This window comes from Struthio camelus, chromosome 16 (assembly GCF_040807025.1).
Source record: "Struthio camelus isolate bStrCam1 chromosome 16, bStrCam1.hap1, whole genome shotgun sequence".
Classification (NCBI taxonomy): domain Eukaryota; kingdom Metazoa; phylum Chordata; class Aves; order Struthioniformes; family Struthionidae; genus Struthio; species Struthio camelus.
Genome location: NC_090957.1, coordinates 551,099 through 574,314, shown reverse-complemented (window position 1 = coordinate 574,314; position 23,216 = coordinate 551,099). Strand labels below are relative to the sequence as shown.

The 23,216-nt window shown below is 71.6% G+C and overlaps 2 protein-coding genes across 13 annotated transcripts in view; one reads left to right on the top strand and one right to left on the bottom strand.

Annotated features, from left to right (window-relative positions):
* Positions 1–78: 78 nt before the first annotated feature.
* On the top strand, positions 79–10,389 carry DPF1 (double PHD fingers 1). Of its 4 annotated transcripts, none has more exons than XM_068910308.1 (12): positions 79–198; positions 4,134–4,294; positions 6,164–6,256; positions 6,331–6,458; positions 7,175–7,264; positions 7,344–7,422; positions 7,672–7,803; positions 8,693–8,743; positions 9,584–9,646; positions 9,883–9,995; positions 10,077–10,158; positions 10,239–10,389. In XM_068910308.1, exons 1-12 carry the CDS (start codon positions 167–169, stop codon positions 10,307–10,309), a joined length of 1,095 nt encoding a protein of 364 aa, XP_068766409.1. In that variant the 5' UTR covers positions 79–166; the 3' UTR covers positions 10,310–10,389. The 4 variants fall into 4 exon arrangements, with proteins under 4 accessions (XP_068766409.1, XP_068766408.1, XP_068766406.1 ...); XM_068910307.1 differs by having other exon boundaries at positions 9,527–9,646; XM_068910305.1 differs by having other exon boundaries at positions 9,527–9,646; positions 9,883–10,158.
* A 1,554-nt stretch (positions 10,390–11,943) lies between these two features.
* Positions 11,944–23,216, bottom strand: part of SIPA1L3 (signal induced proliferation associated 1 like 3) — a 50,827-nt gene continuing 39,554 nt past the window's right edge. For 8 of the 9 annotated variants that reach the window (XM_068909755.1, XM_068909761.1, XM_068909756.1 and 5 more), the window contains 13 exons: positions 22,910–23,184; positions 20,830–21,081; positions 19,735–19,884; positions 19,449–19,576; positions 18,710–18,828; positions 17,968–18,383; positions 17,461–17,667; positions 16,772–16,934; positions 16,480–16,681; positions 15,851–15,994; positions 14,349–14,466; positions 14,169–14,250; positions 11,944–12,499 (listed from right to left, as the gene is read on the bottom strand). In XM_068909755.1, the coding sequence (XP_068765856.1) occupies positions 12,350–12,499; positions 14,169–14,250; positions 14,349–14,466; positions 15,851–15,994; positions 16,480–16,681; positions 16,772–16,934; positions 17,461–17,667; positions 17,968–18,383; positions 18,710–18,828; positions 19,449–19,576; positions 19,735–19,884; positions 20,830–21,081; positions 22,910–23,184 (2,406 nt within the window). In that variant the 3' untranslated portion in view covers positions 11,944–12,349. The remainder of the gene's footprint in view (positions 12,500–14,168; positions 14,251–14,348; positions 14,467–15,850; positions 15,995–16,479; positions 16,682–16,771; positions 16,935–17,460; positions 17,668–17,967; positions 18,384–18,709; positions 18,829–19,448; positions 19,577–19,734; positions 19,885–20,829; positions 21,082–22,909; positions 23,185–23,216) is intronic. The other variant, XM_068909765.1, reaches the window with a different exon arrangement.

The window sequence follows — 23,216 nt, the reverse complement described above, 5'->3', positions numbered from 1 at the left end:
GCGGGGGGGGGGGGCGGGGGGCGGGGGGCGCCGGGACTACATTTCCCAGGCTGCCGGGGCGCGCGGGGCGGGCTGGGGGCCGCCCGCACCGGCCCCGGCCCCGGCCCCGGCCCCGGAGGATGAACGAGGCGCCGGGGCGCTGCTCGGCCCCAGCCGCGCCGGGGGCATGGCCACGGCCGTCCACAACCCGCTGAAATCGTGAGTGCGGCGCCGCGGCCGCGGCCGGGGCCGGGGGGGCCGGGGGGGGCCCGGGGCGCACGGGCTGGCCGCGGTGCACAGCGGTGCGCAGCGAGCCGGGGAGTGGGGGTCCGCGGTGCACGGGGATGCACAGGGTGTCGGGGGTGTCCGGGGTGCACAAGGATGTCCGGGGTGCACAGGGATGTGCAACGAGCCGGGGGTGCACGGGGTGCACGGGGATGCGCAGCGAGCTGGTGGTGTCCGGGGTGCACAGGGATGTGCAACGAGCCGGGGGTGCACGGGGTGCACGGGATGTCCGGGGTGCACAGGGATGCACAGGGTGTCTGGGGTGTCTGGGGTGCACAGGGATGTGCAGCGGGCCAGGGGTGTCCGGGGTGCACAGGGATGCACGGGGTGTCTGGGGTGTCTGGGGTGCACGGGGATGCGCAGCGAGCTGGTGGTGTCCGGGGTGCATGGGATGTCCGGGGTGCACAGGGATGCACAGGGTGTCTGGGATGTCTGGGGTGCACAGGGATGTGCAGCGAGCCAGGGGTGTCCGGGGTGCACAGGGATGCACGGGGTGTCTGGGGTGTCTGGGGTGCACAGGGATGTGCAGCGGGCCAGGGGTGTCCGGGGTGCACAGGGATGCACGGGGTGTCTGGGGTGTCTGGGGTGCACAGGGATGCGCAGCGAGCTGGTGGTGTCCGGGGTGCACGGGGATGCGCAGCGAGTTGGGGGTGTCCGGGGTGCATGGGATGTCTGGGGTGCAAGGGAAGAACGGGATGTCTGGGTGTCTGGGGTGCACAGGGATGTGCAGCGAGTTAGGGGTGTCTGGAGTGCACGGGGGTGCACGAGGTGTCTGGGGGAGCATGGGGATACACACTGACCCGGGGGTGTTTGGGGTGTCTGGGGTGCACAGTGCTGCACAGCGAGCCTGGGGTGTTTGGGGTGTATGAGGTGTCTGGGGTGCACAGTGAGCCTCGGCTGTCCAAGGTGCACAGGCTATCTGGGATGCACAAGGATGCTCAGCAAGCCTGGGGTGTCTGGGGTGTGGGCACAGCGAGCCTGGGGTGTTCGGGGTACGTTAGGTGTCTAGGGGGTGTACAGGGTGCCCAGCGTGTCTGGGGGTGCATGGGGTGTCTGGAGTGCACAGCGTGCCTGGGATGCACAAGGTGTCTGGGGATGCCCAGGGTGTCTGGGGGTGCACAGCGAGGCTGGGTGTTTGGGGTGCCCAGCGTGTCTGGGGGTGCACAGGGTGTCTGGGGGTGTCCAGGATGCCCAGGGTGTCCGGGAGTGCACAGCGCATCTGGGGATGCACAGCGAGGCTGGGTGTTTGGGGTGCTCAGGGTGTCTGGGGGTGCACAGCGCATCTGGGTGTCCAGGATGCCCAGGGTGTCCGGGGGTGCTCAGCGCGTCTGGGGGTGCACAGTGAGTCTGGTGTCCGGGGCGCGTGTCAAGCCCAGGGCGTGCGGGCTGGGGGCAGAGATGTGAGGCGCGTGTCCGTGCGTCTGCGGGGCTGTGCACCAGCCGGGTGTGCGCATGCGTGTGCAGGTGTTGTGTGCGGGTAACCTGTTGGAAAGACACACACGTGCATTGCGCGTCAGCGTGTGCTTGTGGGTAAGGCTGCATGCGGTGACCTGTTGGGGTGTGTGCACACACGAGGGCACAGGTGGATGATGTGTCAGGGTGTGTGCACACGGGAGCGGCCTGTGCACAGGGTGCATGTGCACCCGTGAGGCCACACGTGCAAGGCCCATCGAGGCGCGTGCGCGTGTGTGTGTGCGCGTGTGTGTGTGTGTGTGCGCGCGTGTGTGTGTGCGCGTGTGTGCGTGCGCACATGCAAGGTGGCGTGTGCACAGCCTGTTGAGGCATGCACACACCCGCGGTGCAGCGTGTGCACAGCCCGTCAAGGTGTGCGCACACCCGCGAGGCCGTGTATGCATGACACATCGAGGTGTGCGTACACCTGTGATGCAGCGTGTGCACAGCCCGTCAAGGTGTGCGCACACCCGCGAGGCCGTGTGTGCATGACACATCGAGGTGTGCGTACACCTGTGATGCAGCGTGTGCACAGCCCGTCAAGGTGTGCGCACACCCGCGAGGCCGTGTGTGCATGGCATATTGAGGTGTGCACACACCTGTGATGCAGCGTGTGCACAGCCCGTCAAGGTGTGCGCACACCCGCGAGGCCGTGTGTGCATGACACATCGAGGTGTGCGCACACCTGTGATGCAGCGTGTGCACAGCCCGTCAAGGTGTGCGCACACCCGCGAGGCCGTGTGTGCACACCCGCCGGGTCCGCCTGCGGGTGGCCTGTCGGGCGCGTGTGCAAGGCGTGTGCGAGCCGTGTGCGGGGTCCCGCTCGGGCTGCTGCTGGGGGTGGCCGGGAGGGGACGCGCGGGGGGACGCTGAGGGGGGATGAAGCCGGCGGGGGGGGGATCCCGCCGGAAGGGGGCGGGGTCAGCATCCCTGGCAGCCCCGGACGCCTGGGTCCCCTGCACCCGGGGGGGGGGGCGGGACCCGGTTTGGGTGCAGCCCTGCGGGGAAGGGGAGGGACCCACGACCCCCAACAGCAGCCCCCCCCCTCCACCAACATCTTGCCCCGCCCCCGCCGTGACTGGCAGCCCCCTCAGCCAATGGGGGCCGGCGGGGGGCGGGCCGTGGGGTGCGGCATGCCGGGATATGTAGTCCCATGCGCCCCCCCCCCCCCGCCGCCCTCCCGGTGCCGGCGGGGACCCGGGGGGGGGGGCGCGGGGTGGCGGCGGGGTGGGGGGGCGCTGCGGGACCCTGCCCGGCGGGCGGGCGGGGGGGGCCGGGCGGGGAGGGGGCAGCGGGGGGAGCGGGGGGGAAACGGGGGCTGAACCCCGCCGCCCCCTCCCCGTGCCCGAGCGGCGGAGCGGCCCCGGCGGCGCAAAATGGCCACGGCGCTGCACAAGCCCCTCAAATGGTGAGTGCCGGCCCGGTTCGGCCCCCCCCGGCCCGCGCCGGCCCCCCCTCCCCGTTGCCCCCCCCCCCCCGCCTCCCGCTCCGCCGCCGCCGCTGCGCCCCGGCCGGGGGCGGCTCCCACCGGCGGCACCGGCACCGGCACCGGCACCGGCCGGGAGGGACCCTCCGGTCCCGGCGGGGAGGGACCCCCGGGCAGGTGCCCTGGGGGCCGGCGGGGAGGGACCCCCGGGCAGGTGCCCTCGGGGCCGGCGGAGCCGGTCGCTGCCCCGGTGCCGGGAGGGCCCCGGCGTCCCGGCTGCCCCGACCCCAGTGGCCGCCGGCGGCTGCGGGCGAGGAGGACCCAGGCGTCCGGGCCCGAACCCCGCCCCCCTGCTCCAACCCCCCCCCCCCCCCCCCCCCGCGGGAAGGGACCCAGGCGTCCGGGTGTCGGCGCCCCCCGCCGGACACCTGCTGCCGCGCACTTGTCACCCCCCTCCCGGCCGGGACCCCCGGGGGGCGCGGGGGGGGCGGGGGTCCGCGTCCCCCCGTCCTGGATGCGGGGCCGATCCGGGGGGGATTTGGGGTCCGGGGCGGGGGTCCGTGTCCCCCCGTCCTGGATGCGGGGCCGATCCGGGGGGGATTTGGGGTCCGCGGCGGGGGTCCGTGTCCCCCCGTCCTGGATGCGGGGCCGATCCGGGGGGGATTTGGGGTCCGCAGCGGGGCGGGGGTCCGTGTCCCCCCGTCCTGGATGCGGGGCCGATCCGGGGGGGATTTGGGGTCCGCGGCGGGGCGGGGGTCCGTGTCCCCCCGTCCTGGATGCGGGGCCGATCCGGGGGGGGATTTGGGGTCCGCAGCGGGGGTCCGTGTCCCCCCGTCCTGGATGCGGGGCCGATCCGGGGGGGATTTGGGGTCCGCAGCTGGGCAGCGGGCTGGCGCGGAGGGTGGGGGAGCCGGCGCCGGGGGGCTGGGGGCCCGGACGCCGGGGCCCCTGCGGGGGTGCGGGCTGCGCCCTGACCCCGCTGCCGGCGCAGCCTCGGGGAGGATTTCTACCGGGAGGCCATCGAGCACTGCCGCAGCTACAATGCGCGGCTGTGCGCCGAGCGCAGCATGCGCCTGCCCTTCCTCGACTCCCAGACCGGCGTCGCCCAGAACAACTGCTACATCTGGATGGAGAAGACGCACCGCGGGCCCGGTGAGCCCCGCCGCCGCCCCCCGCGCCCTCGCGACGCCCCCCGCGCCCGTCGTGTCCCCGGGCGACCCAGCCGCGTCCCCCACGCGCCCGGTCCGCCCGCACCCGTCCCCGTGCACCACGTCCCCGTGCACCCTGCACCCCGTCCCCGTGCACCCCCGTCGTGTGCCCCCGTGCGCGCGGCCACCTCCCCCTGCACCCCGTCCCCGTGCACCACGTCCCCGTGCACCCTGCCCCCTGCACCCCGTCCCTGTGCACCCGTCGTGTGCCCCCGTGCGCGCGGCCACCTCCCCCTGCACCCCGTCCCTGTGCACCCTGCCCCCTGCACCCCGTCCCTGTGCACCCCGTCCCTGTGCACCCCCGTCGTGTGCCCCCGCGCGCACGGCCACCTCCCCCTGCACCCCGTCCCCGTGCACCCTGCCCCCTGCACCCCGTCCCTGTGCACCCGTCGTGTGCCCCCGCGCACGCGGCCACCTCCCCCTGCACCCCGTCCCCGTGCACCACGTCCCCGTGCACCCTGCCCCCTGCACCCCGTCCCTGTGCACCCGTCGTGTGCCCCCGTGCGCGCGGCCACCTCCCCCTGCACCCCGTCCCTGTGCACCCTGCCCCCTGCACCCCGTCCCTGTGCACCCCGTCCCCGTGCACCCCCGTCGTGTGCCCCCGCGCGCGCGGCCACCTCCCCCTGCACCCCGTCCCCGTGCACCCTGCCCCCTGCACCCCGTCCCTGTGCACCCGTCGTGTGCCCCCGCGCGCGCGGCCACCTCCCCCTGCACCCCGTCCCCGTGCACCACGTCCCCGTGCACCCTGCCCCCTGCACCCCGTCCCTGTGCACCCGTCGTGTGCCCCCGCGCGCGCGGCCACCTCCCCCTGCACCCCGTCCCTGTGCACCCTGCCCCCTGCACCCCGTCCCTGTGCACCCCGTCCCCGTGCACCCCCGTCGTGTGCCCCCGCGCGCGCGGCCACCTCCCCCTGCACCCCGTCCCCGTGCACCCTGCCCCCTGCACCCCGTCCCCGTGCACCCCCGTCGTGTGCCCCCGCGCGCACGGCCACCTCCCCCTGCACCCCGTCCCCGTGCACCACGTCCCCGTGCACCCTGCCCCCTGCACCCCGTCCCTGTGCACCCGTCGTGTGCCCCCGTGCGCGCGGCCACCTCCCCCTGCACCCCGTCCCCGTGCACCCTGCCCCCTGCACCCCGTCCCTGTGCACCCCGTCCCCGTGCACCCCCGTCGTGTGCCCCCGCGTGCGCGGCCACCTCCCCGTGCACCCCGTCCCCGTGCACCCTGCCCCCTGCACCCCGTCCCTGTGCACCCGTCGTGTGCCCCCGCACGCGCGGCCACCTCCCCCTGCACCCCGTCCCCGTGCACCACGTCCCCGTGCACCCTGCCCCCTGCACCCTGTCCCTGTGCACCCGTCGTGTGCCCCCGCGCGCGCGGCCACCTCCCCCTGCACCCCGTCCCCATGCACCCCGTCCCCGTGCACCCTGCCCCCTGCACCCCGTCCCCGTGTGCCCTGCCATGTCCCCGTGCACCCTCGCGGTGACCCCTGCGCCTGCCGTGCCCCCATGAATCCCGGCTGTGTCCCCATGCGCCCTGTCCCCATGCACCACGTCCCCGTGCCCCCTGCCCTGCCCCATGCACCCTGTCCCCATGCACCCATGGCCACGTCCCTCTGCAGCCCCGGCCACCTCCCCCTGCACCCCGTCCCCACGCACCCTGTCCCCGTGCACCCCTGGGATGTGCCACCCCCCCGGGGCATGCCCCGCCGCGCAGCCCTGCACCCCGGGCCCCCACGTTGTGCCGCCCTGCACCCCGGCTGGGGCCGGGTGGGGGCCGGGGGGCTGGCCGGGGCCGTTGCGACCCTCCGGTCCCCCAGGCCTGGCCCCGGGGCAGATCTACACCTACCCGGCGCGGTGCTGGCGTAAGAAGCGGAGGCTGAACATCCTGGAGGACCCGCGGCTGCGGCCCTGTGAGTGCGGGGGGGCCCCGGCCCCGGGCGGCCCCGGCCCCCCACGGCCCCCCTGACCCCCGCTGTGCCCCCAGACTGCGAAGCCCCCCTGAAGAAGGAGGGGGGGCTCCCCGAGGGGCCCGTGCTGGAGGCCCTGCTCTGCGCCGAGCCCGGCGACAAGAAGACGGAGCTCAAGGAGGAGGAGGCGGTGCTGGACTGCCAGGTGCGCCCCGTCCGTCCGTCCGTCCGTCCTGCCCCGTCGTCCCTCCTTCCATCCCACCTCTGCCTGTCCAGCCCCGACCCACAGGGAGGGCCTCGGGCTGTCTGTCCGTGCAGGCGTCTGTCTGTCCGTGCATCCATCCATGTGTTTGACCGTGCATCTGTCTGTGCGTCTGTGTGTCCATGCGTCCGCCCGTGTGTCTGTGAAGCTGCGCGTGTCCATGTGTCCATGTGTGCATGCGTGTGTCTGTGAACCTGTCTGTCCGTGAGTCCGTCTGCGTGCCTGTGCGTCCATCCGTGGGGGTGTGTGTCCGTCGTCATGTCCACCTGCATGTCCGGGGATCTGTGTGTCTGTGCATCCATCCAGGCGTCTGTCTATGTGCCCATGAATCCGTCTGTGTGTCCGTGTGTTCGTTTACATGTCCGTGTGTCTGTCTGTGTGTCTGTTGGTCCATGTGTCGATGCATCCATCCACGTGTCCATGAGTCCGTCCCTGTGTCCATGAGTCTGTCTGGCTGTCGATGAGTCCATCCACGTGTCCATGCATCCACCCGTGTGTCCATCCACGTGTCTGTGCACCCATCCATGTGTCTCTGCATCTGTCCGTGAGTCCGTCTGCATGTCCGTGAGTCCGTTGGCATGTCCGTGCATCCGTCCACGTGTCCGTCTGTGCGTCCCTCGACGTGTCCGCGCGCCCATGCCTGAGCCGGGCTCTTGCAGAAGCAGCCGATGGGGGAGTTCCCGCACGACCTGGAGGGGGACGAGCTGGAGGACGACACCCCGCGGCGGAAAAACAAGGCCAAGAGCAAGGTGGGCGCTGGGGGGCCTGGGGGTCCCGGGGGGCCCCGGGGGGCTACGCGCCCTGGACTCACCCCTGTCCCCCCCCCAGGCCTATGGCATCGGGGGCATGCGGAAGAGACAGGATGCCACCACGCTGGAGGACCGGGACAAACCTTACGTGTGCGACAGTGAGTACAGCTGGGGGGCCCAGGCGTCCGGGCGGGACTCGACAGCACAGGGACAGAGATGGGACCGTGGCGCTGCAGGGATGGGCGCAGGTGTCCGGGCAGGACTCGACAGCACAGGGACAGAGATGGGACCGCGGCGCTGCAGGGATGGGCCCAGGCGTCCGGCAGGGCTCGGGGCCGGGGGGCGGCGGGCGGGGGCACCCCGGGGGGGCGGGCTGCCGGCCCCTCTGAGCCGCCCCGTGCCCCCAGTCTGCGGGAAGCGCTACAAGAACCGCCCGGGGCTCAGCTACCACTACACGCACACACACCTGGCCGAGGAGGAGGGCGAGGAGAACGCCGAGCGCCACGCGCTGCCCTTCCACCGCAAGAACAACCACAAGCGTGAGCTGAGCGGGGCCGCGGCGGGAGGTCCCTGCCCCATCCCCGGGGGTCTCTACCCCATCTTGGGGGAGTTTCTGGGGGTCCCAGTCCCATCTTTGAGATTTCTGCCCCATCCAGGAAGTCCCCAGGAGGTCCCTGCCCCATCTTGGAGGGGTTCCTGGAGGTCCCAGCCCCACCCTTGAGATCCTTGCCCCATCAAGGAGGTCCCCAGGAGGTCCCTGCCCCATCTTGGAGGGGTTCCTGGAGGTCCCAGCCCCATCCTTGAGATCCCTGCCCCATCCAGGAGGTCCCTGCCCCATCTTGGAGGGGTTCCTCAGGTTCCCAGCCCCTCCCAAGGGTCTCTGCCCTATTCCTGCGCCCTCTGCCCCATCCTGGGGGTCTCTGACCTATCTTGGGGAGTCCCAGGGGTCTGTGCCCCATCCCTACGGTCCCTGCCCTGCTCCGGAGGATCCCTGCCCTGCCCGGGTGGGGTTCCAGGGGATCCCTGCCCCATCCTGGGGGGGTCCCTGGGGGTCCCAGGGGTCCTGGGTCCCTGCCCCATCCCTGGGGGGGGGGTGGTCCCAGCCCCTTCCTGGGGATTGGGACCCAGCTCCCCCCCCCCAACGGTGGCTCCCCATCACCAGCTGGTTTCCATGGCAACCTGCGCGCTGGCACGGCACCGCGGCACAAAGAACGATGGGTGCGCCGGGGTGGGGGGAGGGGGCCCCCCCGGACGCCTGGGTCCAGCCCGGTGTGGCGGGAGGGGGGAGTCTCGAGGTCCTGGCACGCTGGGGTTACTGCATCCTGCTGGGGGGGGGGCCGGGGGGGTCCTGCTGTGCCCCTTCCCCGGGCAATGTGGGGGGCTGGGGGGGGGGATTGCTTCATCCTGTTTCTTGCTTCCCCCCCCCAGAGTTTTACAAAGAGTTGAACTGGGTTCCCGAAAACCAGCGCAGACACACAGGTAACCCCCCTGCTCACTCCCTGGGGTGCACAGGGCCCCCCCCGGCCACCGCTGCAGCCCTCCGGGGGGGCAGCGCTGCCTGATCCCCCCCCCGAAACCCCCGTCTGCCGGTGTGCTCTGACACCCGGCACACAGTGGGGAGCAAAATGCCCCCAAATGAGGCTGTTTCCCCCCCCCACCCTCCTCCCACCACCATGGGGCACTGCGGGGGGTGATTGCAGCAATGGGTGTTGTTAGCAATGGGGGGGGCATCAGCAATGGGGTGCAATAGTGGGGGGGGTGGGAAGGGGGCACTTTAGCAATTTGGGGGCAGTATGTTAGCAATGGGGGGCATGATAGCAGTGGGGGGGTATTAGCAATGAGGGGGGGTGCATTAGCAGTTGGGGGGGCATTAGCAATTAGGGGGCATGTTAGCGATCAGGGTGCAATTGGGCATACTAGCAATTGTGGGGGGGTGCAGCAGCACTTGGGGGGCATAATAGTAATTGGAGCATTGCATTAGCAATTGGGGGGGGTGCATTAGCAATCGAGGGTGCATTAGCAATTGGAGACATGATAGCAATCAGGGGGGTGCAACTGGGGGGGGCATGTTAGCAATCAGGGGGGGCGTTTGCAGCTGGAGGGGGCATTCAGGGCCTCGGGGTCTGCAGAGGGCGGTGGGCGTGTGGTTGGGGTTTTGAGGGGGTGGCGAGGTTTTTTGGGGGGGATGTCGGGGTTTTGAGGGGGGGGGGATCCGTGTCCACTGCCTGCCCCTGATGTCGGCGTCTCCTTGCTGTTTTACAGCTAAGAAAGCACCGGACGGCACGGTCATACCAAACGGTTATTGTGATTTCTGTCTAGGCGGCTCGAAGAAAACCGGCTGCCCCGAGGACCTCATCTCCTGTGCCGACTGCGGACGATCCGGTACCGGCCGGGCCGGGCCTTGTTCTGTTTTTGCTTTTCTTCTTTTTTCTTGCAGGGGGGCGTATTTAGGGTGCTGGGGTGTGGGTGGGTGGGTGCGTGTTTGTGCATGCAGCTGCACTCTGGTGCATGCACGTGCGTGTGCGCAAGGTGGCAGGTGGCTCTGCAGGCTGGGGGGGGGAGTTGGGGAGGGTCTGTGTGTCCCCCCCACCAGTGACCACCCCCATCACCCCCCCCAGGCCACCCCTCGTGCTTGCAGTTCACGGTGAACATGACGGCGGCCGTGCGCACCTACCGGTGGCAATGCATCGAGTGCAAATCCTGCAGCCTCTGCGGCACCTCCGAGAACGACGTGAGCTCTTTCCCCCCACCCCGACCTTTTTGCAACCCCCCCCCCAAAATCCCACTGACCCCCCCCCCATACTCCCCCCAGGACCAGCTGCTCTTCTGCGACGACTGCGACCGCGGCTACCACATGTACTGCCTGAGCCCCCCCATGGCGGAGCCCCCCGAAGGTGCGTGCTGGGGGGGGTGAGGAAGGGGATGGGGCCGGGGGGGGGCACGGCGCCCGCTCACCCCCCCGCTGTCCCCGCAGGCAGCTGGAGTTGCCACCTCTGTCTGCGGCAGCTGAAGGAGAAGGCGTCAGCCTACATCACCCTGACCTAGGGGCGCCGGGGGGGCCGGCGGCCGGACCCCCCCCCAGCCGGGCCGGTCCTCAGCCCAAATCCTGCGAAAGCCATAACGGAGCCGGGGGGAGGGAGGGAGGGAGGGGGTTGGGGTTGGGGGGGGGACACGTTGCATGATGTGAAATGAGGGTGGTGTTTTGCCCCCCCGTCCCCCCCCCCGGCGGCGGCGGGGTATTTATTTTCCTAGGGAGGGGGGAGGCGCGGGGTGGGGGCGAGCCGGGGCGGCCCCCCCGCCGCCGCCGCGCACGGCTCTTCCGTCTGGTGGGTTTCTGTTGTTCTGGTGCAAAGAGGGGAGGGAAACGGGGCCGGGATGGGGCAGCGGTTGGAGGTGGGGGAAGGTTGTGCCCCCCCCAACCCCCCCAAAAAAAAGCAGAAACGCGCCCCGAGCCGCCGGCCGCCCTCCCCTCCGTCGTGTTGTCGTCGGTGCCGCGCCGTGTGCTTTGAGTGTCTGTGCATTAAACCGTGGGCAGAGTCCCCGCGCCGCGGCCTCCGCCTCCTTTCTCCAGCATCGGCCCAGCGCGGCGCCCCGAAGGGGCAAGCGGCATGGCGGGGCCGGGCTGCCGTTTATTTTCCGCTTGGCGAAACGGGGTTGGGGTGGGGAAGGGCTGGAGGAAGAAAGGGCCGGTGGAGGGGGGCGGGGGGGGGAATTAAATAAGACAGATCGCACCGGCCGGAGGTCCTTACAAAACAAACCGCCACGCAACGGACACGCTCCGATATACACACGAGATCTGGCGCCTCGGCGGTATTGCAGTGCGGTGCAGCGGGGTCTCAGCCCGGTGCAGCGGGGTCCCAGTTTGCTGCGGGGTCCTGGCTCGTTGCAGGGTCCCAGCCCGGTGCAGCAGAGTCCCAGCTCGCTGCAGGGTCCTGGCTCACTGCAGCAGGGTCCCGGTTCACTGTAGGGTCCCAGCCCAGAGCAGTGGGGTCCTGGCTGGCCGCAGGGTCCTGGCTTGCTGCAGTGGGGTCCCAGCTCGATGCAGAAGGTCCCGGTTTGGTGCAGGGTCCTGGCTTGGTACAGCAGGGTCCCGGTTTGGTGCAGGGTCCCGGTTTGGTGCAGGGTCCTGGCTTGGTGCAGCAGGGTCCCAGTTTGGTGCAGGGTCCCGGTCCAGTGCAGCAGGGTCCCGGTTTGGTGCAGGGTCCCGGTCCAGTGCAGCAGGGTCCCGGCTTGGTGCAGGGTCCCAGTTTGGTGCAGCAGGGTCCCGGTTTGGTGTAGGGTCCCAGTTTGGTGCAGGGTCCCGGTTTGGTGCAGGGTCCCAGTTTGGTGCAGGGTCCTGGTCCAGTGCAGCAGGGTCCCGGTTTGGTGCAGGGTCCCGGTTTGGTGAAGGGTCCCAGCTCGCAGCAGGTTTCACAGTGATGTCGGCCCCAGGGACACAGGTCCGGCTGCAGCTCCCAGGGCGCCTCAGTGGCGACACCAGGACCGGGCTCGGCTTTGCATAGTCAGTGTCCTGTGGGGGTCCCCGCTGCCCCCCCACCCCAACCAGCCCCACGGTGGCTCATCTGGGGGCCCCGGCGTCCCCTGCGCTGCCGCCCGGCCCAGGAGCGCCCCGCATGCACAGCGTTTGCTGGCCACAAGTGCAGAAATCTCATAGAAAAAAAAAATTACAAACAGTACCATTTATACAAATATAGTGTTTTATAAAGAACATTTACATTTAAACAGTTTTGGGGGGAAGGGGGGGGCTTTACGCTTCCTGAGCCGCTCTCAGCACTGATTCCTCTAGAAAATAACTTAGCTTTGAGAAAGTGCTCGCTACCCGCCTCGGCCGCTCCTGTGCCTCTCCGGCGAGGAGGATCGCGGTGGGTTTGACGCCAGACGGGGCCGGGACGGACCCAGCAGAGGGGACCGCCCCCCCCAAATCGCCCCTTATTGCCTGCGCGCCGCGGCAGGGAGACGCGCTCCGAAAAGCCGACCCACCTGCGCGCGGCCCCGTCCGCCCGCCGCCGGCCCCGCTAGAGCCGGGGAGCGCGCCAAGCCGCAGCCGGCAGCCCCGGCGCGCCGGGGGGGGGCCCGCGGCCCCGCTCACAGCTCCTTCTTCTCCACGGCGCTGGAGAAGATCTCGGCGAACTTGCGGAGCTGCTCGTTGGCCGTCTGCGACTCCTCCTGCAGCCGCTGGTTGTTCTGGCGCAGGTTGGCCACCTCCGCCTGCAGGACCACTTTGTCCTGCTTCTCCTGCGGCACAGAGCCGGGGGGGGGAGCCCCGCTGCTGAACGCGGCCCGGACCTGGCCCCCGGCCCCCAGCCTCCCCCCGTCCCGCTCCGAGGGCCGGCGCTCCCGCGGAGCCGAGCGGCCGGGAAGGGAACCCAGGTGTCCGGGCACTGGTCACCCCCACCCTGGGCTCTCCACGGACGGGGACGCGGGTGCCCGGCCGGAGCAGGGTGCCCAGCCCGACCCCAGCTCTCCATGGACGGGGATGCGGGTGCCCGGCTGGAGCAGGGTGCCCAGCTCGACCCCGGCTCCCCGTAGACCGGGACGCAGATGCCCGGCTGGAGCAGGGTGCCCAGCTCGACCCCGGCTCCCCGTGGACCGGGACGCGGGCGCCCGGCTGGAGCAGGGTGCCCAGCTCGACCCCGGCTCCCCGTGGACCGGGACGCAGACGCCTGGCTGGAGCAGGGTGCCCAGCTCGACCCCGGCTCCCCGTGGACCGGGACGCGGGCGCCCGGCTGGAGCAGGGTGCCCAGCTCGACCCCGGCTCTCCGTGGACCGGGACGCAGATGCCCGGCCGGAGCAGGGTGCCCAGCTCGACCCCGGCTCCCCGTGGACCGGGACGTGGACGCCCGGCTGGAGCAGGGTGCCCAGCTCGACCCCGGCTCCCCGTGGACCGGGACGTGGACGCCCGGCTGGAGCAGGGTGCCCAGCTCGACCCCGGCTCCCCGTGGACCGGGACGTGGACGCCTGGCTGGAGCAGGGTGCCCAGCTCGACCCCGGCTCCCTGTGGACCGGGACGCGGGCGCCCGGCTGGAGCAGGGTGCCCAGCTCGACCCCCGCTCCCCGTGGACCGGGACGTGGACGCCCGGCTGGAGCAGGGTGCCCAGCTCGACCCCGGCTCCCCGTAGACCGGGACGCGGGTGCCCGGCCGGAGCAGGGTGCCCAGCTCGACCCCAGCTCCCCGTGGACCGGGACGCGGGTGCCCGGCTGGAGCAGGGTGCCCAGCTCGACCCCGGCTCCCTGTGGACCGGGACGTGGACGCCCGGCTGGAGCAGGGTGCCCAGCTCGACCCCAGCTCCCCGTGGACCGGGACGTGGGCGCCCGGCCGGAGCAGGGTGCCCAGCTCGACCCCAGCTCTCCATGGACGGGGATGCGGGTGCCCGGCTGGAGCAGGGTGCCCAGCTCGACCCCGGCTCCCCGTGGACCGGGACGTGGACGCCCGGCTGGAGCAGGGTGCCCAGCTCGACCCCGGCTCCCTGTGGACCGGGACGTGGACACCCGGCTGGAGCAGGGTGCCCAGCTCGACCCCGGCTCCCCATGGACCGGGACGCGGGTGCCCGGCTGGAGCAGGGTGCCCAGCTCAACCCCAGCTCCCCGTGGACCGGGACGTGGGCGCCCGGCCGGAGCAGGGTGCCCAGCTCGACCCCGGCTCCCCGTGGACCGGGACGCAGATGCCCGGCCGGAGCAGGGTGCCCAGCTCGACCCCGGCTCCCCATGGACCGGGACGCGGGTGCCCGGCTGGAGCAGGGTGCCCAGCTCGACCCCGGCTCCCTGTGGACCGGGACGCGGGTGCCCGGCTGGAGCAGGGTGCCCAGCTCGACCCCGGCTCCCCGTGGACCGGGACGCAGACGCCCGGCCGGAGCAGAAGCAGGACGCCCAGCGGGGGGGTCTCGGGGCGGCCAAGCCCCCTTACCTTCTGCAGGTCGCTGTGCAGTTGCTTTAGCATGGCCTCCAGCTGGTACACCTTCCCCGTCAGGTCCAGGGGCGGCTCCTCGCTGCGCGGGAGAGGAGGGAGCCCGTCGGTGGTCGGGCACCCGCCCAGCCTGGCCCCCCGCAGCCCTCGGCATCGCGGTGCCCCCGGCCGGCCCCTCACCTCATGGTGGGCGTGCTGCGTGGTGCGGGCTGCCGCTCCAGGCCCAGGGGTCCGTGCACGGGGCTCTCGGGGCTCAGCGCCGAGTCGGTCAGGGAGAACAGCGAGACGGCTCTCTGCACTGCAAAGCCGAGCAGGGGGTTACCGCCCGGCCCCGCCGCCCCGAAACCCGGAGGAACAGGCGGTGGCGGCGCCGCCTGACTCGCGGGAGCAGCGTTTGCACTGCCGGGGTCCGCTCCCGGAGCGGTACAACCGCGGGAGGCTGTGTGGCGGAGTGCCGGCGGCACCCAGCACCCCCCTCGCACGCACGCCGGCCCCTCTCCTGGTGGGAGACCCCGGATGCTGCAGCGAGACCGGGCGCCGTCTCCCAGCCCCCCGGGGCTGAGGTCTTGGGAACCGGCTGCCGCTTTCCGTCTCAGGCCGCTCGGGCATTTCCTGGCTTTGTGCTGCGCCGAGGGTGGGTGCCCAAGAGCTGGGTCCCTCCGACGGCACCGGCAGAGGTGGTGGTGGGGGGGGTCCGGCTCCCGGCCAGCCCCGATCCCGGAGCCGTCGGCCCCCTTGTCGCCCTGCTCCGGTCCCCCGGGCCAGCGGCGCCCGCAGACCCCCGGCGTCCTCCTGCGCTGGCTCCTACCTGGACGCGCAGCCGGCAGCGAGGCGCGGAGACGTCAGCCGGCGGGTCCCAGCCCCGAACCGTCCCCCGGGGCTCGGGGACCCCGGCGGCGGCTCCGAGGGGAAGGCGTGCTCCGGGCAGGCGCAGGGAGCGAGCCCTTCCCTCGCCACGTCGCGGGGCGCCGCGAACAAAGCGCGGCGTCCCCGGAGCGGAGCGGAGCGCGGTGCCGGGAGGAGGGGGCGCGGGGGCTCCGCGGTTGCACGGGCCGGGTTGGCTGGGAAAAGCAGGTCAGGCCGGGAGGAGGGCGGCTCGGCTGCGCCGCCGCCGCGGGGGCTGCAGGCAGGGAGAGGCTGCCCGCGCCCCCGCCGTGCCGCCGCTCCGCTCGCCAGCTGCCGCAGCGGCGAGGATTTCCCCGGAGGCTTTGGCGAGGGGTCGCGGGCGGGAGGCGGGAGCAGGGAAACGCGGAGGCTCGGGGGAGCCCGGGACGGGGTCCGCTCCCACCTCCTGCTCCGCCGCTTTGCTCTCGGCCAAAAAGAGGGGCCAGCTGCAGCGTGGGGAGGTCCCGAGCGCGGAGGCAGGACCGGGACTGGCTTTACTGGCTCGGCCAGGGGAAGGAAACGCAATGGGGCTGCTGCAAGAGCCAATGCGGGACGCACGCCCCAGGCGCGCAACAGCGCCCGTCTCCACCTACGCTACCGCTGCAGGGAGAGGCTCATCGCAGCGCACCCCGGCCCGCGCGCACGTCGTCCCCGGGTGCAAACGCGGCCGGGGGCCCGGCTGGGGCGGGCACCGGTGGTTCGGGGACGCCGGAGGGGAAACGGCAGCGGCCGGCTGCCGCCTGCCCCCGTGCAAAGCCCGGACTCGGCGCGCGGCCCCGCTGCCCCAGCGTTTCTACCTTCGTAAGCTTTGGCCGCGTTGACCAAGCTGGACCACTCCAGGCCCGCCGCCGTGTCGGGCAGAGGCATCATCCCCGGGTCGATGCGTCTCATGGGCTTGTCCCGCGAGTCGGACAGGGACAGCTCGGAGGCGGAAATCGTAGCTGGGAGGGGGGGCAAACGCGCCGTGAGAGGGAGCTGGGCCCTCGGGGACACCGCGGCCGCTCGGACACGGCCTCCGACCCTAAATCCACACCCGGGGGAAGCTGACGAACACGGCTCCGCGCCGGGGGCGGGAGCGGAAACCCTCGGGACGGAGCCGGCTCCGCAGCCGGTGCCACCGGGAAGGGAGACTGGGGGAACGCACGGCTTGCCGAGCCGCGCGGGACGGGATGGGGCCCGGAGGGGCTGCGGGAGCCCCAGCCAGCCTCCCCGAGGACGCTCCCCGCCAAAGCCCTGCCCTTAGGAAGGGCCGGGAAGACGCGCGGCGGCTTTTCCCGCGGAGCCGGCCACGGCGGCGGATACGCGCGGCTCAGAAGAGGCCGCGGAGCTCCTCCTGGGCTCCCTGGGCACGGGGCAGGGAAGGGGACCCCCGCTGCCCACGTCCCCCCTCCGTCCCACGGGTCCGCCCCGTCCCCGCCGCGCTCACATTTCTTCTCGGGGAGGCTGCCGCTGCCGGCCGGCGGGTGCTGCCGGCGGGTGGGCAGCGTGCTGGACGGGTAGGCGCTGGTGAAGAGGACGTCGCTGGCCAGCGACTGCTCGAAGCAAGCCGCGCTGGCGTAGCTGGCGTCCCGCCGCCCGCTGCACAGGCTTTCGTCCGACAGCGTCCGCTGGAGAGCTTTCTGCGGCGACTGGGGGTGGAAACGGGGGGGTTATGCCGGTGGGAGCCCGCCGCGCGGACGCCCCGGGCAGGGACGCGGGGAGGAAGGGGCCGCGCTCACCCCGTCTCGCTCGGGCTCCGGGGCCGAGCTGTCCATGATGATGAGCTTCTTGAGGTCGTCCTCGATGGTGGACTTGTAGCTCTTGCGGGGGGAGCGGAGGTCCCGCAGCGACGCCCGCAGCCGCGGCTGCCCGAAGACGTTCTTGGTGCTCGTGTCCACCTGCCTGCCACGGCACCAGGGGCGGCTGAGAGGGCGCCGGCGCGGGGCCCGGCTGCGGCATGCCACCCCGTCCCACGTCTCCCCCTCGAGCCCCCCGCGGGGGCCGAACCCGGGGTGTGGGGGGGGTGCCGGCATCGCCCCACCGCCCAGCCAGCCCGGGGGGACCCCGCTGCGACGCCCGGCGCAAGCCGGGACCCCGCGGCACGAGGCCCCTCGCCAGCCGCTGCTCCGGGAGGGCGGCTGGGGACAGGGAGAGGGGCCACAGTGGAGGCAGGGGACGGCCCCGCAGCCTCCCGGCCGCAGGCGAAGAGCCCTGAAGCCCGGGGAGAAGAGCGGCGCTTTGGTCTGCTTTCCAGCCGCCGGCTTTGCCGCCGCCGCGGCGAGAGATCTGGTGGCGACGACGGCCCCGCAGCGCGTCTGGCCGCGCCGATAACGGCGCTGCCGGCGGCACGGCCGAGCGGCGCCCCCCCGGGAGAGCCCCGAGCCTCCCGCCGCCGAGCCCTGCCCACGGCCTCGACCCCAGCGCTTACTTCTTGGGGTCCGAGAAGGCGGCGGGGCGGTCGTCGGCGCGTTTCCACCCCGAGGCGTGCTTGTTCCTGACCGTCTGCTTGGAGAAGAAGGATTTGGGCACCGAGGCCGAGAGCTGGAAGGAGCCGGGCTGGGAGGCGTGCGCGGGCCGGGGCGTCTCAGCCGCAGGCGCTTTGTAAGCGGCATAACCCGGCCGCGAGTTCAGGCTGCTACAAAACACAAGCCGGTGAGAGCAAGGCTCGCTGCGGGGAAGGGCAGCGTGCCGAGCGCGGGGCCGGGGCGCGCCGGCGGCTCTGGGAGCTCGCTGGGGTGCCGATCCCCCGCTCCGCCGAACGGGCAAAGCCCCCTCTCCGAGCAGCCGGAGCTGCAAATCCGGGGTCTCTTACAGCACCTTCCTCCCCGCCGACGTCCCCCAGCGCCCGGGCTGGCCCTCGCCGTGCCCCCGGCCCCGCCACCGTCCCCCCGGCACGAAGCCCGCGACGAGCCCGGCCGCGGAGCCGCCAGCTCACCTGGGCTGCTTGAAGGGGTCGGGGCTGCTGCCGGGGGCCCCGGCCGCGCTGCCCGCCGGCCCGTACAGCTTGGGCCGGTAGCCTTTGCCCTGGCTGCCGGCGCTGACGGTGGGCGACGGCTCTCTCTTCTTGTCCCCGGGGCGCGTGCCGTTCTCGTGCAAGCCGGCGTAGGGCGCCTTGGGGAGCTTGTCTCGCTGCGGCGCCGGGCGGCAGGGCTTGGGGCCGGCCCCGCAGCCGGGGCTGGAGGCGTAGAGCGCGGTGTCGATGCCGCTGTCGCTGGAGCCGCCTTTGGAGAGCGGGTCCGGCTCGGCCTCGGCGGCCTCGGGGGTGTCGAACCAGCGCTCGTCGCTGTGGCTGCTGGAGGCGTTGCTGGACAGCGTGTTGCTGCTGGAGTGGCTCGAGTACTGCGCCTCGCCCTGCCAAGACAGCCGCAGCCCCCGGCGCTGAGCCCTGCCCGTCACCCCGGCGCCTGGGCTTCGTCTCGGGGATGCCCGGAAGTGGCACAGCCCCAAAAGGGAAGGGGAAAAGGGAGGTAGGGCCCTCGTGAAGCCCTTCCTGTCCTGCTTTGCAGGCAAGCCCTGGCAGCGGACTTTGGGCTCGCCCCTCGGACGAGCCAAGTTTCCGAGATGTGTGGCCGAACCCTCCCCGGGGGCCGGGGCAAAAGGAGCACCGCGGCCCCGGGCAAGGGCACGAGCCCCGGCGAGGGGAGACGGGCCAGGCGGTGCCGGGCGGCTCCACTCACTTTCGAATGCCGGTTGGGAGAGTCCTTGCCCGCCAGCTCCTGCCTGCTGGGCCGCTTGCTCCCGCCGCTCCCCGCCGCCGCGGGCAGCCTGGACTGCGCCGGCACGTGCCACAGCGGCTCTGCAACGAGTCACAACCCGAGACGTCACCTCGGGGCCGCGCGGTCGTGCTGCCCGGGGGGAGAGACCTTGGCAGCCGAGCCCAGCAGCGCCAGAGAGCCGAGGAGCCCACGGCGGCCACCGCTGGCCCCGCGCAGCGGTAAGGGGCTGGGGTAAACCCGGTAAACCCTGCGGTAACCCTTGCTTGCCGACTACGCCTGCTCGGCTACATGAAAGCAGAAAACGCCTCTAAATAAGGAAGCTGGAGTTCAAGAGTGCTGATTCCCAAAGGTACCAGCGTTGGAGAGCTGGAAGCTCAGCAAGAGCCCTGAGACGTGAGAGCATCTTGCAGCACGGAGGGCAGGTCCCAGGAACGTCTGGGCCCGCGGACGTCTGGGCTCTGCCTGGGTTTTCTCAGCTCTTTGCAGCCCCGTCTACAGGGCAAAAGCGGGACCTACAGACACGGCCTCCCCGCGGCTGGCGCGACGGGAGCGCTCCCTGCTACGCGGAGCTGGAAACCCTCGTCACGAGGGCAGGGCGGGATCGGCGCGGAGCGGGGCAGGGAGCAAACGGGCTCTCCGCCAGCTGCGCCCAGAGCGCTTCGGCAAAGGCCGGTGGCAGGGCTGCGCCCGCCGTCCTTACCCGGCTTGTGCCTCTCCATGGTGCTCTCGTGGCTGGTGAGCCCCCCGGACGAGGAGTCGCCGCTCGAGGTCACGTCGTGGCCGGCGTGCGGCTCGAACGGCAGCAGCGGGCGCTGCGAGGCTGCATATCTGGCAAGGGAAGGAGAAAGGTGCCGGAAGGGGCTGGAGCGAGCCAGGCCTGCCCGGAGCCGCAGGGCAGAGCGGGGAGGATGCTCGATGCCCGGTGCAGCCTCACGGCCAAGGGCCGACGTCCGGCCGCCCGCGCAGACGCTCCGGCGTTCGCCTACCTCTCCGGAGACGGCTTATAGCGGGCGTAGGCGGCTCCGCCGGTGCCTGGGGTGGAGAAGCTGCCCGAGGGCTGCCGGTAGGGCTGGACCCTCTCTGCTCCGGCTGGCGAAGACGAGGTGGGATGGGGGGTTTCGGGGAAGCTGACCGGCCTGGTCCCACGGAGACAGGCGGAGAGCAGGAAAGGGGTTACGTTCGCTCCCGGCAGCCCCTCGTTCCCCCGCGAAGAGTCGCCCAGCCCAAAACGCTCCGGGCGCCGCGGAGAGCGGAGCAAATCGCCGAGGGCGGCGGCGAGGCGCCCCCGGGAAGGCTGAGCGCCACGGAAGCGAGGAAGGCTTAACGGGCAAGCGGGGAGGAGGAGAGCGGCGCCGGGGAGGGGGCGGCCACCGGCGGCGGCGCGCGCGCGGCGTTCCCAGGCGGCGCGGGGCTCGCGGAGGTGACGCTGGGGCCGCCGCGGCCTCGGCCCCCTGCTCGGTCCCGTGGGGGGGCACCGAGCGGGAAGGGTCCGGAGCCCCCCGTTTCTCCTGGTGCGCCGCGCGGCCAGCGAGGGCGCAGGCTGCTTCGGCCGCCAGGTAAGCGGAGACCAGGCGGGGAAAGCGCCTCCCCGCCGCAGGGCGGGCAGGACGCGGGGCTCGGGAAGGGATTGCTCCTAGCAAACGGCTTACGAGCCGGGGGCTGAAGCACGCGCTTGGCGGCTGCAGGCGGCGTCTCTGCTCGTCTGCCCGCGAGCTCAGAGGCTGCCGGCGAAACATCTGCGAGAGCAGCCGGCGTTGCAAAGCGCGGGGGACGGCCAGACAAAACGGCAGGTCGAACGCAGCCCCGGCAGCCCCCTCCGACAGCCTGCGGTGACCGCGAGGGCCGGCGGCTCCCCCCTCCCGCAGCCCGCGATAAACGGGGCTCAACTGGTAATTACACGTGCAGGGAGCGTCCGCCAGGCTCGGCGCAGGCCGCTCTGAGAGCGATTTGCAACCGCTCCGGCAGGCTGGAGCGGCCGCGGGGCGTCGGGACGCGCAGAGGAGCCGCTTCCAGGAGCATCCTGCAGCAGCCCCGGCCGCCAGCCCGGCCACGCTGCCCGCCGCGGCCACGCTCCGCCTTACCTCTTGCTGTGCAGGGGCTGCGGCTCGCGGTAGGGGACGACGGAGGTCTGCTTGGGAGGCCGGTTGAGGGACTGGGCATGCCCGAGGGGCAGCGGTTCGGACCATTTGCCTGCCGGCGCCGAGTTGTGCGAGGCCGGTCCGCTCCACTGCCAGACGGAGTTGCTGCGGTACGGGGGCCGGTAGCCGGCCGGCAAGCTCTCCGGCTCTCCCTTGTGCTCCGCGCTGCTCATTTCGAACGACTCGGCCCATCCCCTGCAAAGCAAACGCTGCTTACGGCGTGCGCGCCTCCGCTCTGGCAGCCAGGCTGATGCCACCTAACGCGGCGCCTCGCGGGGGGACCCAGCTTTACCCGGGGAGCGGTAGCCAAAAGCACCCCTTGCCCGGGAAAGCAACGTCCTCCCAGCGCAGGGCCACGGTATTTAATTACACACAGTTGTATCAGTGCTATCATCTTCCTGCTATGTGCGAGGGCGACGCGCGGAGAAGGTGACCTACTTAGCCACATGCAGGGGGAAAGCAAACGATGGCTGCCTAAAAATAGCTCCCCAAACCTGCAGAGAAGGGGCTCTCTAGCTAGGTTTCCCTGTACTGCTGAGCTGAAGGGGCTGAGTCACCGGCCGGCAGCTGAGCCGCAAGCCCCGACCGAGCCCGTCCGCGTCCGCTGCAGCGGCGGCGCTGCCCAGCTCACGTCCCCGGGCAGCGGCAGGATGGAGCATCGCGGCGCCGGCACGCCGCGCCAGCGCGGACCTGCTCCCCCGGCCGGCGATCGGGAAAGGAGCCCAGCGGCGCGGGGCAGCTCAAGGCTTTATTCTTCTCTTTTCCAGAACTAACTACAAGCTTCCGTTCGGAAGAGCTAGAGAGGAAAACGGGCGAAGGCCGACGTTGCCCGGCCCCGGCTTGCCCCAGCACCCAAAGCAGCCTCGCTGCTGGGGGACAAGGCAACCGTCGGCCACCCGGGCCTGGCCCTGCTGGGCTCCGCGCTCAGGTGCCCGCACGAAGGGTGGAGATCCCACGCAGGACCAGCTCTGGCTCCGGGGAGCCTCGGCAGCACTGCCGGAGCCAAGCGACAGGACTGATCTCCCTACCGTAACGCTGCCTGTCCGGTAGGAGTTATGCACTGCCCCTTTCACGGAAAGCCAGCTCATTTGTCATTGTATTAAGTGACAGAAAGCAGATATCCTCCAAAGCCCAGGTTCTTTGCCATGCTTAAACTGCCCTTATTGGCTTTGACTGGACTTTTCAAGGTTGCAGAGATGAAACGGATGGATGGGAAGGTTCCTACAGACAACGCCAGCTCATCGCTGTGTCCTGAAGTCACCCTGCCAGCCCTTGGTGTCTAGGAGACTAACGTCACCCTCCGAAGCTTCCAGACGTGGCCAAGGTTGCAGAAGGATCCCAGACTTGCAGAGCACAAGCCCCAGAGACTTGTAACGGGACAGTGGCGGTGGCTCCCCTAAACGCCCCCCGTTGCTGCCGCGGCACCGCGACGCAGAGCCACCAGCCGAGAGACTCCCCGTGCCACGCCGGGCTCTCGTCTCGCAACACGGCACGGAGCAGAAAGCCAGGTTGCGAGTCGCTGCCACAATCGGTGCGAGGGTTTTTGGCAAGCTGACCCCGACCGGTTTTGCTAGTCGGGGCAGAACCCAGCCCTCTGCCCCCCTTCTCCCCTCCGCAAGCCATCCCACGGGGACCAGGCTCAAAACACCACCTCCTGCCCTTGCCTGCTAATTACGGGCAGTGCCCGAACCTCGCTGCACGGCCTCGGCCACCCATCTGCATCGGGACAGCGCGCCCCAGCTGGACGCCAGCCGCTGGCGCAGCGCCGGGCCCGCTCGCAGCCCCGCTTGATGCAGGGCGAGAGGTGGCCTTGCACCGCCGCTGAGCCGGTGCGGCACAGCCCGGCTCGGAAACCCTCAGCACCCGCTGGCAAACGGGCTCCTGTTTGGAAACGGGCCCCCATAGCCCCCAAGAGCTGTCCCCCGTTTGCAGGGGGCAGCTCCGGGCAAGACCCCAGGGACATCTCACTGCCCGCCCCCTCCCCAGCACCCTGCCGCAAGCCGAGGTGTCCCCCGGACGCTACCTGCGAGGCGCCCCGTCCTCGTGCGGCGGGATGATGACGACTTTGACGGTGACGGACGTCCGCAGCAGGTCAATCATCTGGTCGTGGGTGAGCGTCACCACGGCCACTTTGCAGATCTCCACCAGCCGGCTGCCCTGCCGGAGGCCGGCCTGCCAGGCGAAGCCGTAGTCCTCCACCTCAGCCACGGTGCCGTCGTACTTCACGTGGAAGCCCAGCTGGCCTAGCCCGTTCCTCCGCAAGGTCATGTCCACGGTCTCGCAGCCGGAGGTCATAACCTGGGGCAGCGGCAGGGACAGTCACCCCCGGC

Coding starts and splice junctions, on each gene's coding strand:
- DPF1 (XM_068910305.1), top strand. CDS start 167: ATGGCCACGGCCGTCCACAACCCGCTGAAATC. Junction 6,257..6,330: donor GGACCCGCGGCTGCGGCCCT/GTGAGTGCGGGG, acceptor CTGTGCCCCCAG/ACTGCGAAGCCCCCCTGAAG. Junction 6,459..7,174: donor AGGCGGTGCTGGACTGCCAG/GTGCGCCCCGTC, acceptor GGGCTCTTGCAG/AAGCAGCCGATGGGGGAGTT.